At 51.4% G+C, this 13,571-nt stretch overlaps 1 protein-coding gene across 2 annotated transcripts in view; it reads left to right on the forward strand.

The window, feature by feature from the left end:
• The window catches only part of LOC149857061 (dual specificity protein phosphatase 22-A-like), a 40,420-nt gene that overhangs the window by 17,286 nt on the left and 9,563 nt on the right, over positions 1-13,571 (forward strand). For both annotated transcript variants that reach the window (XM_090062167.1, XM_090062168.1), the window contains exons 5-7: positions 72-121; positions 6,813-6,887; positions 8,208-8,379. In XM_090062167.1, coding sequence (XP_089918293.1) covers positions 72-121; positions 6,813-6,887; positions 8,208-8,379 — 297 coding nt within the window. The remainder of the gene's footprint in view (positions 1-71; positions 122-6,812; positions 6,888-8,207; positions 8,380-13,571) is intronic.

Genomic DNA, 13,571 nt, shown 5'->3' on the forward strand with positions numbered 1-13,571 from the left:
GGGACAGGGCGAGCATTCATCATTCAAAGCAGCAAAGGGATGTTCATGATGTTACTTTCTTTCTGTGTCAGGACGTGACGTACCTCTGCATCTCGGCGTCGGATTCGTCCGCTCAGAACCTGTAAGTCCTAGCTCGCACCAGGAGCCAAGCATCAATGTTTAAATCGATGAGAAGTTCATATTTTAATTGCCTTGTTAGCATGATCTTGACATTATGCTGAACTTAAACACAGCCTGCATCGTTTAAGACTGTTAGTCATAATTTTAGATTTGAAACCACACGCCCAGCTGTATACATGCCTGTGCGCTCCGGGCTGGTAAAAACACGAAAAAGCAGTTTCCTCAAAAATGTCAAAGTTGTTTCTGTTGCACAGGATTCAGAACGGATCCATTTTTCATTTGCTTTAAAATAAAGAAATAGATTCTGCTATTTTGAGGTAGCAGAGATGCTGGAGAAACCTGGCCTCTCTCCAACCTATGGAGAACTCACTCAGAAGGAGTAGTGGATCTGCTGTCGTGGGGACAGGATCTAACCTGTCCTCAGAAGCATTATTGCCAACCAGAGCAAAATGATTATTGGCATTTTTGCAAATGAAAACGATTGATAAGTCTTTTGATAAAAATGGATAACATTCCCCGTGCACACATTGCAAGCAACACTGAGAAAAGTCACCAAATACTTCATGAAAAAACAAGTCGTTTTTGGTGAAAAATTGTTTCTGAAAAAAAGCCTTTTTTTTTCAATGCAAGTGGAGAAATTTGGACTAGCTGTATCAAGCGGTATCTGTAATTGTGAGCATAGAGGCACGTGGTTTTCTGTCCTTTACATGGCTTCCACTCACATCGTTGTCCTGGAATACCGATTTGTTTTACTGCTGCAAGGTGCACATGGCTGACCTCACAGTGTTTCCCAACCAATGGGACGTGTCCCTTCGGTGGGACGTGAAGGTCGTGTAGGTGGGACTTTTAATGTCTTTCAAAATTTCCATTAACGATTAATGCAATACTGAAATAAATGTAAAAGTAAAAATGCGCTTCTTGGAAAAAAGTGGGGTTTTGTTTTTATCATGGTGGGACCAGGGATTTTGGAGAAAATGCTTGGTGGGACATAACTGGTCTAGCAGATGCAGCAGGTTCCCTCCTATGGACTAATTGTGTCTGTTTGCACAACATGAAACCCTCTTTCCCCATAAAAGCAGGTGCTGGAGCAAAGGTGATGGCACCTTGTACTTCATGCCCCACTTGCTTTGCTTTTGGAGTACCATGATGGGGTGTTGTTTGAGGGGGATAGGCACCGGCAGGGTCAGTATTTGGGAATCTGAGATCTAGGAGCTGCTAGTGCTTTAGAAACTGGGGACATTATTGAGTCTTTCTCTGAAGATGATCAAGCAACCTGCAATGGGCCTCCTCAGCCATATAGATGTTTAAGATTGTGATTAACATTAGGATAAATGTTTGGTAAATGGTCACTTTGCTGAGAAACTGAGTTTTGAAGGGACCTAAAGTATTAATGAAATGGGGTTGAGTTTAGAAAATAGTTTTAGATGGAAAAGTGTGTGCGGGGGAGGGGGGGATTTTTGAAAAAAACCTTCAAAACAGCTTGTTTTAACAGAAGACTTTTGTTCATTTGTTTGAAAGACTTTTGTTTCAGAAATGCCAAAACCTTCCAATTTTTGACATTTTGGAACCTCGGCTTTTCACCCCGAAGCAGCATCTCTTCAGTCCCCCTTGCTTCTCAGTCTATACGGGCTTTTCTTTATGGGGAACACTGGACTGTCCAGAAAACTGTGCATTGCTGGCTGGGCCCTTGAAGAGGCAGGCCACCCTATTAATGTCACCCTGGGCACATGCATGTTGTCAGGTCTCCCTGTGGCAGGAAGGGTAGATCTGGCTTTAGGATGTCCATGGAGATCCCTCCTCTCACGCTCTCCCCTTGCATGCAAAACCTGTAGTCTTGCTCACCCCCGAGCCAGTCTAATTCCTTCTCCTCCCATCATGTTGCATGGTCAGGATGGAGGGTACATGTGTGTGGTGGTGGTCAAACATCTCTTCCCTTTCTTAAGCACTCCTACATGATCTGCAGAAGGCAAGCAGGCCCAAGGGCCAGGTTGTGTCTCAGCAGAGTCAGCAGCTGGCCCAGTGGCTGTTAATCGGCTTTGGGCAGGCCAGTGCCCTCCAGATCCAATTGCCTCTTCATGCCATCCTGACCCTATAGGGTTAGCCCCTCAGTTGTGAGCGTCATGGGTTGGAAAATGCAGCTTGAGCATGGAGTTGTGTGTCTGGGGGGAGTGAAGATCTTTCCTTCTACTCCCAAGATCTGCTCATTTTTATCATTTATCGTCATTTTTGAGGTTTCTTCCAGCCCTATGTCTATGAAATCTATGAAATCATTGCAGAAGCACCCCCACGCAATGTCAGATTTTCAAGTGGCCTCCTTACTGCTCATACATTGCTGCGTCCTTGGTGCTAGCGCTGGATTGGAAACCAAATCTTTTGGGGAAAGACATTCCTGTCCCAGTAATACTGCTTGCTCATGTTTCCACTGAGCAGAAGGAGAAGCTTTACAAGAAAAGTCCTTCTTCAGCAAGATTAGGGATTTTTTTTTTAAACTTATCACTGCACTTGTAACATGTCTATGAAAATTTGGCCACAGGAAGGAAGACTTGTTCAACAGGCTATTTTTTGCACATCAGTTTGTGCCATGGATTTCACAATCCTGGTGAATTTAGAAACGATTTCTAAGAGAAGTACCAGAGACCTTGCCAACGCCGAGGCAAGCTGCAACGATGACGGTGGGAATTTGTACCTGTTACTGGGCGGTGGCTCAGGAAGAGCATTTGGTCCACAGGGCTGACATTTGGAAGCACAAGGGCTAGGACTCTGGGGGCTGACATGCAAGAGTCAGCAAAAGAAGGTTCCCTTGGTGGGGAAGTCAGCACTAGGATAAAAACCTAAAGCAAACAGTTTTGCAAACTGTCCTGGCTCGCGGGGCATTTTTGGGGCTGGAGTACTGTGCAGCGGGAAGCCAAAGGTTTCAGTCTCTTCCAAAGAACCAAGTACTCCCATGATTACAAGGATAAGAGTGCTTTTCCCCCCTTACAAGTGTAATGGAAAGTATTTAAGAGAAATTCCTATGCGTATTAGTGCCGGAGAATGACTCACGGAAAATATTGCCCAGTCAGAGAGCGGCTCTAGTGACCTAACCCTACGGATCTGCAATGGCATGGAAAGACTCAGTCTTCATTCACAGCCTTTGTTTTCCACTTCCTTAGCTGGGATGAGCAGGGAGAGGGGGTGGGTATGACTAAATGGAGCCTGGGTGGAGCTGGGGGTCTGCCGTGGGTCGGGCTCCTGGGGCCGAGTTAGGTGTTTGGGCAGCGTTTGAGTGTGACCCCAGTGTTCAGCCAAGAATGCAAAGGAGCATGGAAAGAAGAAGACCGGTGAGTGATGTAATGCACCACCCCATCCATTTCTAGGAGAGACGTTAGGGGTCGGGACCAAGCAGTGAAATAAGGATAGCAAGAAGGGGCAAAATGCTGAAGAGTGCATGGAAACGCGAATGCCAGGAGGCAGGAACTAAGCGTTGAGCGCAACTTTTGTTGAAGGCGCAGGATGTTTCCAGCCAGGCGGTGAAAAAGGGGAAAGCGTGTGGATGAGCCATGTGCCTTTGCTATATTCGTTCAAAAGAGGAGAGGCTGAAGATCACTGGAGGCTCACGTACCGCCTGTTCTCTTTACTGCCTGCCTGCAAGGGAGATGTCTGCAGAGAGCCAGGTGGGTCCTGGAGGAATGGTCTCTCTGTGCTTTGGGCACTTGCTGCCTGGTTAAAACACAGTTGGTGCCTAGATATGATGCAACCCCCTAAAGTGGGGTAGCTGTTGCCCATCCAGTGATGAGGGACACCTGAAAGATGAGGGATAGGACTGCATTACACCGGTGCGCACATCATCTGTCTGCAGCTTCCCTGGGATAGGGGTTTGCTCAAGGCGAAGGAGCTGTTACTGGCTCCCTGCCCGCCTGGCAGGGCCCTGTGAGAGCGGCCACAAGATCACTCTGGAATAGCAAATGTAGACTGAGCTGGGCATCATGCAGAGCAAGTCAGCGGGCCCGGCGGACAGGGGTCGAGGAACGATGCAGAAGCCCTGGCCCCTGCCCGAGGCTGGGAGAGCAGAGCAGATGCCCGTCTCCACTCAGCCTCCAGTGACTCCCAGACAATTCGCACTGGTGTGGCTGAGGTCAGAATGGGGATCTCCCCTCCCTGCCATCCCGTGTGAATGGAGAGGACGGAGGACCCTGTGGACTCAGGGACCTGCCCTTGTTCCCAGCTCCCTACTCCTTTTCTCCTGCTTGGCTGAGTGGGGCTGGATCAGCTCAGAGAGGAGCACGGCCCCCACACATTGGACCCAGCCCGCTCTGTTTCTGCAACATGCTCTTGGATGGTGCTGAGGTGACGAGCAGGGGGAGGTTTTCCTACTAGATGCCGCATAGCACTGAGCATTGCAATGGCCTCCTGGGGTGGGCATGGAGTCGCACTGTAGATGGCACAAGGAAAACCCTGGAGACCCCCAGATCCTGGTGCTAAGCTCTGGAGGAGATGGTTTCTGCCCCAGAGGGCTCCCAGTTATAGGCCAGAGGTGGGAGAAAGTCAGGATAACCACCCCCTGTGCTACAGGTCAGTGCCCTTCATACCAGCCCCATGTTATATGCCAGTGCCCTCCAGATCTGCCTCTCGATGCCATCCTGAAACCATCGGGTGGGGGTAAGTGACTGGACCAAGGTCTCTTAGGGAGGCTGTGGCAGAACCAGGAGCTGACATCAGGTCTGTGGGGTCCCAGTCTGGTGCAGGGCTATGGTTTAGTTCCCCGGCAGGCAGGTAGGTACCTAGGGGCTCCTCTTGCTTCGGCCCCTTCCTCACTGTAGATGGGGAAGCCTTCTGCCTCTGTTTGTTAACCGCATGCAGGGGTTAACGTCATTCTGTCCCCCGGCTGGGCCCTGCCTTGGGAGCGTAACCTGCTCTCCACATGCAATTGTTTGCTTCTTGGCACCAGCCCTGGCTTGACCCCCCTTCCCGGGTCACTCAGGGCCGCGCTTTCTGCGCTGTCCCGTCAAACCGGCATCGCCTGCAACAGGAACAGACTTGTCCGCTCTCGTCACGGCTCATTCCTAATTAAGCAAGCCAACAACCCTCCTCAGGGCAGGCGCCTTCCCATGCAAACCTGCGGCCTGGGAGAAGTGACAAGTCTCTGCTCATCAGCAAACCTTTCCTTCCCATCCCTCGCGGCCTTTGGATTCGGGGGGCTGCATGTCGTTAGCTCCATTCATCAGCTGGCCCAGAGTGCAGGGGCCAGATTCCCCGCATGGCTGTGGAGTTAAGCTCATCAGGATGTGGCTGTTTGGGTGACTGGCCCCTTCCCACGCGTGGGGCTGGAAATCTCTCTAGCAGATGCACCAATTGTCCTAGAGGTTGGCCTCATCGCTGAAGTGGTCGAGTACTTAAGCGATGCACCAAACTGTCATGCTTAAACCCCCCCTAATGCACCTGGCCAACATGAATGTGTCCAGTCCCCTTTTGAACCTGGTTAAACGACCAACCTCATGACATCTTGCGCAAGGAGCGCTTTCAAAAGCATCTCGCTGCTCCAGTCTGGACAGCCGGCTGCGTGGGAAACCCCAAGAAGCCCTGTCCCAGTCACATCCCTTCTCCTTGAGTTTTCTGGTTTTTAGCTTTGAGTCAGAGGGATCTCAGTGGGACAAGCTCCCAGCCCCTGCCAAGAAATCCAGCCACCTCCTCATCTACAGGCCAAAGCAGCTGCAATGGCCTAGAAAGGATAGAGCAGTTCTCAGAAATGATGTCTGGACAGGTTACAGGAGTGGGCTGACATAAACAAGATGCGTTTCAATACTGACAAGTGCAGGGTGCTGCACGTGGGCAGCAGAAACCAGGAGCACACTTACAGACTGGGAAACTCCCTTCTTGAGAGCACGGAGGCAGAAAGGGATCTTGGAGTCATTATTGACTCCAGGATGAACATGGGCCGACAATGCGAGGTCTCGGTTGGCAGGGCTAACCGCACCTTGTCCTGCATCCACAGCTGCATCTCGAGTAGAGCCAGGGAGGTGATCCTCCCCCTCTGTGCGGCGCTGGTCAGGCCGCAGCTGGAGCGCTACGTCCAGTTCTGGGCACCGCACTTCAGGAGGGATGTGGACAACATTGAGAGGGTCCAGAGGAGGCCACTCGCATGATCCGGGGACAACAGGGCAGACCCTACAATGAGAGACTGCGGGACCTAAACCTGTTCAGCCTTCGCAAGAGAAGGCCGAGGGGGGACCTGGTGACTGTCTATAAACTCACTAGGGGGGACCAGAAGGGTTTAGGGGAGACACTGCTTCCCCATAGCCCCCCGGCATGACAAGGAACAATGGACACAAATTATTAGAGAGTAGGTTTAGATTAGACATCTGCAAGAACTACTTCAGTCAGGGCGGCTAGGAGCTGGAACCAGCTTCCAAGCGAAGTGGTGCTGGCTCCTACCCTGGGGGGGCTTTAAGAAGAGGCTTGATGCCTACCTGGCTGGACTCATCTGAGTCCAGTCTTTTTCTCCCGCCCAGGCGGGGGGTCGGGCTTGAAGATCTACAAGGTCCCTCCTGACCCTACTTCTGTGATTCTGTGATGTCTCTCGAAGGCTGTCCCCTGCCCTGAGAATTACTCAGTGCTTTTTACTGGGAATTGGAAAGGAGGAGCTTCCTTGAAAACAGTTTGACTCAGATCGACCAGCTCTGCTGTGCCTAACTTTGTCATTTCTCTTCTCCTAGGATACAGCATTTTAAGGAGTGCATCAAATTTATTCATGAATGCCGGCTGCATGGGGGAGGCTGCCTCATTCACTGGTCAGTATTGCTGCCAGCTTCCCCATTTGCTAATATTGTTCCCTTCTCATCCCCTCCCATTTCTTGTCACTAGTTTTGTTGCTATGCCCATCATGCTAAGAGGACTGTGTCGAGACCCGGACTCCACCACGCTGCACAAACACACAAGCTAGGCACAGACATCGAATTATGCCTGTGTATCCTGGAACGGAAATCTCCTGGGATTGCCGTGGACACACATCACTCTCCTACTCAGGGTGTAGTGAGCGGCTGAAGGCACTGCGGCTTTTCTGCCATTGGTTCAATGGTGCAATCCCGGGATGATCATTCAGGTGCACTTTGTGATGTCCTGGGATAAACTTTTAGTACCTCTTATCCTGTGAATCTTTTAAGGCTTTGTCTCAGGACAAGGGCGGGGGATGACTGAACAAGTGTGCTTTGTCCTGGCATAAAATGGTTTATACTGGGACAGATTTGTTGTCTGTTTGTTGCCATAGAGGAAGAGCATCAGAGAGGGGAAGTGGGAGCAAACTCCAGGTCTCCAGAGACCCTCTGCAGTTCCTCCTTCCCCAGGTTAATATGCAGAAGGCTCTCCTGACCTTTGTTTCCATTGCACTGCCTGTAACCATCTCCCCAGTGCACTCGCTTGCTTGCCTCTGCTCTACAGTTGGGACATTTTAGCAGCCGGAGACCACCCTGTGGCTATAGCCATGCCCAGCCCTCCCAGGCTTGTTTCCCCAGGGCTTCCACCACCCAGCGACTTGGGCTCACGCTGTGGTTTCATGATGCAGATCAAAGTGAAATTCACTCACGCTGCTCACGATACAGTTTTGCATCCCAGGCAGGCAACCTGTATGAGGGGTTCATGATTTCTACCTGAATGCTGAGTGCAGCCTCGGGCTTGAATCTTAGCTCTGAGCTGGCCAAAGAGCACATCCATGCTTCAGTGCTACAGGGACCCCCAAGGCTGAGTTAACACTTCACTCCAGTGACTGCCACGTAGGCAGGCCCCAAAGCTCAACTCCCTCAACTGGGGCTGGTGCTGAGGCTGGCCCCGGATCTTGGCCTGGGTCGATTCAGGATATGGGTGCATCTGAGCCGTGCAAAGCGGAAAGCAAGTTCTGCACCGCTCAGGACTTGAAGATTGGTTCAGGGGTTGACACAGAAAAGAAAACCAAGCCCTGGTATTGAACTGAAGGCACTGACAATAGTCCCTAGGCAACGAATTGCCCAGTTCTCATGCAGCATGAGTCACCCTGATATGGAAAAGCCTCCCCTGGGTTTGCAATGTACCCATGTGCACTTCTTTTTTTCCCCTTCCCATGTCTCTGGCTATGCCAGCCTGGCTGGGGTTTCCCGCAGCACCACCATCCTGGTGGCGTACCTCATGACCGTGACGGAGCTCAGCTGGGAAGAGTGTCTGGCGGCCACCAGAGCGGTCCGCTCCTACGTGAGCCCCAACTTCGGCTTCCAGCAGCAGCTGCAGGAGTACGAGAGGACGCTGCTCAAGGAGGTACGGCCGTCTCCGCTTATTCCTGCCGGATTTGCACTTAGCTGGGTGGTGCTCAAAGGCTCCCATTTCCTGGCTGACACAATGGGGCCATGGAGGTGCATGTGCATGTTGTGCCGTTGGCCCTTCCCTCTTGTGCGGAGAAGAGTAGGTTCAGAGAACCAGGCAGGACCTGCAGGAGACTGTGCACGAAGCTCTATTATTCCTTCAGGAAAAAGGAGGCATGAAAGGCCATTCATGAGCCATGGTTGCTGCATTCACACAGTGACAGCTTTTTAAGGGTGTAGACCAGGGACTGGCAACCATGTAGGAGCAGTGGGCCAGATCAGTGCAGCTCTGAAGGTGGGTTATGCTCCCTTTGCCAGCACCATACTCGCAGCCCATACTGCAGAATTGCTGCTGGGTCTGGCTTTGTGGGCCGGATCCAGCCTGCATGCTGTAGGTTGCCAACCCTTGGTGTAGGTAAATGTAACACTTGTATCGCTATGGAGTGATACTGGTGAAAGGCAGTAGCAGCAGGGTGCAACCTGCTGGGTATCATCCCTATATGACTCATGGTCACCCACCGCTTTGTGACAAACGAGAAGGTTCAACTACTGAGCGAACATGGGCATGAATTTTGCTTCTGGCTTCCACATCTGCCCATGGCTTTCTTCAGGGTTTTTCTGCAATCATACTGGTTGCCTAAGTTGCATCCATGATAGACCGATGCAGTGTCATCCTGGCTGGGCGTCCAAAATGAATCAGGGACTTTTATGCCCACCTTTTTTTTAAGGGTCCCTTCATATGCAGCACCAAAATTTGTCAGCTTTGCATTCATGCATTCATGGATTGTGCCAGTGCCAAATTCTGGCAGAAGTGTGGGTTTGCACAGGTTATTATACCTGGGGATTTAGTCTTCTGTGCAATAATAATAATAATAAAAACCCTAAACACATGGTGAGTGAATTGAGGAGGACTGGCTGAGTACTTGGTGGTGTCACTGTCTGGTTAGCTCTGCTAGCGGGTTATGGGAGTGACTAGTGAAAATCCAGAATGCACTGCGAATGTCACAGCACATGAGCTTGGGTATAATTCCAGGAAACATATTAATCCTTCCCTAGAGCAACCAGGGACTGGGCAAAGCTGTGCAGGAGACAGCCAGAACTAAGACGGTGGGAGTGGGTATTAAGGGTCTTGCCAGGCAGGGTTGTGGTGCTGAGGGTCCCCTGCAAGCAGAGCCTCACCTGAAAGCAAATTTCCCACCTCCAGAAAGACTCATTTTTAGGGAGAGATACATCCTCCCACAAATGAAGCAGAAAGTCGGAAAGCTCCATCACTGCCCCAGCATGCCAGTCTCTGATTTACGAGATGGGGGCTTTTGCAGAGAGAAGACTAGGCTAAATAGCTCTAACACACACTTTCATAGTGCATCTGCATCGGACATCCGGTGTTGAGCTGGAATACAGGTCTCTGCAAGCTGAGGTGGAGGATCTGCTGGCGGGTGCTTGCAGGATGGCCCTCAGCTGAGCCTAGTACACTCCATGCCAAGTCCCTGGGTACCTGCAGGGGATTTTTTTCTGCTTTCTGAAGGAGCCCTTGTGCCAGCATGTGATACTGCTCTGAATGTCAACAGCTTCCCATCCAGCCCTAGATTCTGTGTAGGCCAACTTCCTTCCTTCTTGGGGCCGCTGGATGCTGGGGTGAGGTCAGGTCGTTCTGAGCCAGCGCCGGGTGGGATGGGGTGGGCTGCAGTTTCACATGATGAGCAGCAGCCTGACAGTCACCAGCCCCGATACTTCTACAGGAAGTCAACCGGATTACAAAACGCACTCCCCCGTGGAGATTCCCTGCGGGGCTTCCCCTGTGTGCACGCCCACTGGGCTGCAGGGACTGGGAGGCACTTGGCAGGACCCAGCCGAGTCCCAGCAGGGCAAGCCGGGAGGGAGAGCTGCGGTGGAGAATCCTCCAAGTTCAACCAGGTTTGCTAGCTTTGAACAGCGGATGTCCCCCCCACAATCATGACTTTGGCTTTAACATCCTGAGATCCCACATGCCGTGTCTCTGCCTTTGGTCACACTTCGGTCCCTGTTTCCAGCGTTCCTCAACAACATGAGGGTGAGAAACTCCTACGCTCAGACAATATATATGGGATGTGTGTGTGTGTACGTACATACATACATACATACATACATACATACATACACACACACACACGTATACTGAGACTCACATAGTTAATAATCGCAGAGCTCCAGGACTTGGGACTTTCCTGCAAGCGCCCATTATTGCAAGTCCCGTGACAAAACCATGCGAGTAAATTCCAGTGCTTGTCTCGTCTCTGCCAGCTCCCGTATCGGAGAACAACAGCTACTCTGCCGAGGGTGGACAGAGCCGGTCTACTGCATCCTTCTAGGATAAAAGTTGATTTGAGTGCAGACTGCAAGTGCATATTACACAGGCTTTCCTTGAGATGTTAACAGGGGTGAGAAGCGTGAGAGTTCAGGCGAATCCAGACTCCTGGCAGACATGAGAATGTCTTGCTGGCAGCAGCTGATGTTTCTTCAGTCACTAAGCTAAGAGGATAGGAATGGGATAGCGAAATGACTGCGATAGCCCCACTTCTGGCCTGGACAGGCAGGTGAGAAAAGTCTGTTACTTAGGAAAGAGCAAGTTCATGTTCGAGGGCACAGTTTGCAACAGTTCTGGGCATTTGGAGCGCAAGCGCCGTTACGGCATGTGCGTGCACAGATCAGGTACGTGTGTGCACATGACTCACTTTACACTCAGCACGCCTGGGAAATTCTCTGCCTTTGTGCAGCTGGTCACAAAAATAAAATTGCATGTGCCACTATGCTTGCATGTGCATGCCTTTAATAGTGGAGCATCACTGTCTGTATCCATTTGAGTTCGATTGGCTTGTTTTCCTGCCGTGTTGATGGACTAAGAATTGCTCTGCAACCTGTGGTATTTTGTCTCCTGGACAATAGGAGATAACCTGATCTTGCATGAATCAGCCCCGAACATATACACAAATACGCAGACCAATAGATACAATACCCATATGCAGCTACAAGGGGTGAGAAGGTCCACAGGGAAGGGCAGTGGAAGGGTCCTATAAGCTTGTTCAGTAGATCAGATTCTGGCCTCTAGTATCCCTTTCAGTGCCTCAGTTTATGGACTCGGTGTATAAAGCAGCACCCCAGGAGTTAGAAATGGGGAAGGCCTCCCGACTGGTGTCACTCTGACTGCTCCAGACCTCAATTAAAAGGAAACCTGGATGGAAGCAGGAGGGACAGCTCCCTAATACAGCTGGGGGTTAGTGATGGAGGAATGGCACTGGAAGGGGGGAAGGGGCTAGCTAGATGAAGCAGGAAGGGAGGAGCTGGTGATGGATGCACTTGTAAAAGGAAGTAGCCAACTGCAGGACAGAAAACACTCGGGTGGGGGAGAGAACAAGCCAGAAATACCCAGTGGTCACGATAAACCGCACGTGGAGAATACCTCCGCCTCCCACATAGGGAGGCTCATCCAGACGGCACCAATTCCAGATGATCCTGTGCCTCTTGCAGCATGCCCTGTGCTCAGGCCCGTGGGAGGGCTAGAGAAAAATGCAGTCCTAAAAGGGGAGGCAGTTAAGTGGGCTGGGACGGGGGTGGAGGAAGTGGGTGTGAAACGCGTCTTAGTTGTTCCTTGGTGCAGAGAGAGTTTTCCCTGTGAGTCAGACCCGGTCCTTCATGGCTGGCTTTCACTTTCCCCTTTCCGTAAGTCAGAGAGTCAGCTCCAAGGGTAGGGCTTCCGCAGAGGGGGAGCTGAAACTCGGCCTTGCAGGCTGGTGCTTGTTCCTGCTGTGGAGGTGGCTCCCTGGGGCTTGCTATTCATGCCGACAAGTGACTGGCAATGCACCTGTGCGAAGGGAGCCTGGCAGTGCAGAGACCTGCCAGTGCTGCTGCAATGTCGGTGCCCAGAGCAGACCAGGAGGTATCTGGGTGCCGCCAGCTAGAGAACAGGAGCAGCAGGTGCCTCAGCAGCTCGAGGATTGGGCCATGAGAGGATGAGAGATGCTCCTTTATAGCTGAGCTTTGATGACGATATGCAGGGATAGGAACCGGCAGTGAGTTTCTTTCTGGGAAATCCCTCTTGGCAAGCCACAGCCAGGCTGTTTATTAGTACAGGCTTGCTGCCAGCTCCCTTTTCCGCTGCTCACTCTGTTGTCCCATTGCCCTCTCCACTCCTGTGGAGCAGCCGAACTCTTACCACCAGCATAGAATTGGAGAAAATCAGGGTTGTAGGGACCTCAGGAGGTCACATCTAGTCCAACCCCCTGCTCCAAACAGGACCAGCCCCAACTACATCATCCCAGCCAAGGCTTTGTCGAGCTGGGTCTTAAAAACTCCAAGGATGGAGAGTCCCCCACCTCTCTGCAGAGCCTGTCCCAGTGCTTCACCCCGCTCCTAGTGAGAAAGTTTTTCCTAATATCCAACCTCAACTTTCCTTGCTGCAGCTTGAGCCCATTGCTCCTTGTCCTGTCATCTGCCCCCACTGAGATCAATCCAGCTCCATCCTCCTTGCAAACCCCTCGCAGGGAGTTGAAGGCTATTATTAAACCCTCCCACAGTCTTCTCTTTTCCAATCTCAGTAAGCCCAGTTTCCTCAGCCTCTTCTCATAAGCCACGTGCCCCAGCCCATGAACCCTTTTTCCTTGCCCTCCGCTGGACTCTCTCCAGTTTGTCCACATCATTTCTGTAGTGGGGGCCCACAGCTGGACCCAGGACTCCAGATGTGACCTCCCCAGTACAGAATAGAGAGGAAGAATCACTGTCCTCAATCTGCTAGCAGTGCTCCTACTAGTGCAGCCCAGGTTGTCCTTAGCTTTTTTTGCAACAAGGACACACTGTCAGCTCCTATCCGTCTTACTGTCCACTGTCGCCCCCAGTGCAGGATGCTCCCACTGTAGGGCCAAGTGCAAATTCAAGGAGACCCAAAGTAGGTTTGCACAGCAAGTCCTGCCAAGGTCTTGTTTTGTGCACTCCCATAAAAACCTCCGTGCAGAAGACCTGGCATCATAATATCAGGCCTGCTGTTCCCATCCCGCTGGAATCAGTCAGTGGAACCGGAGAGCTAAACGGGTATCAGCCCCGAACATATACACCTATACATAATATCCTCTTCAAACAAGGGGGGAGCAAGATCTGTGGGATTCCAGTGCGCCGTTC

This window comes from Crocodylus siamensis, chromosome 9 (genome assembly GCF_052110815.1).
Source record: "Crocodylus siamensis isolate JL-2025a chromosome 9, ASM5211081v1, whole genome shotgun sequence".
In the NCBI taxonomy this organism is placed as follows: domain Eukaryota; kingdom Metazoa; phylum Chordata; order Crocodylia; family Crocodylidae; genus Crocodylus; species Crocodylus siamensis.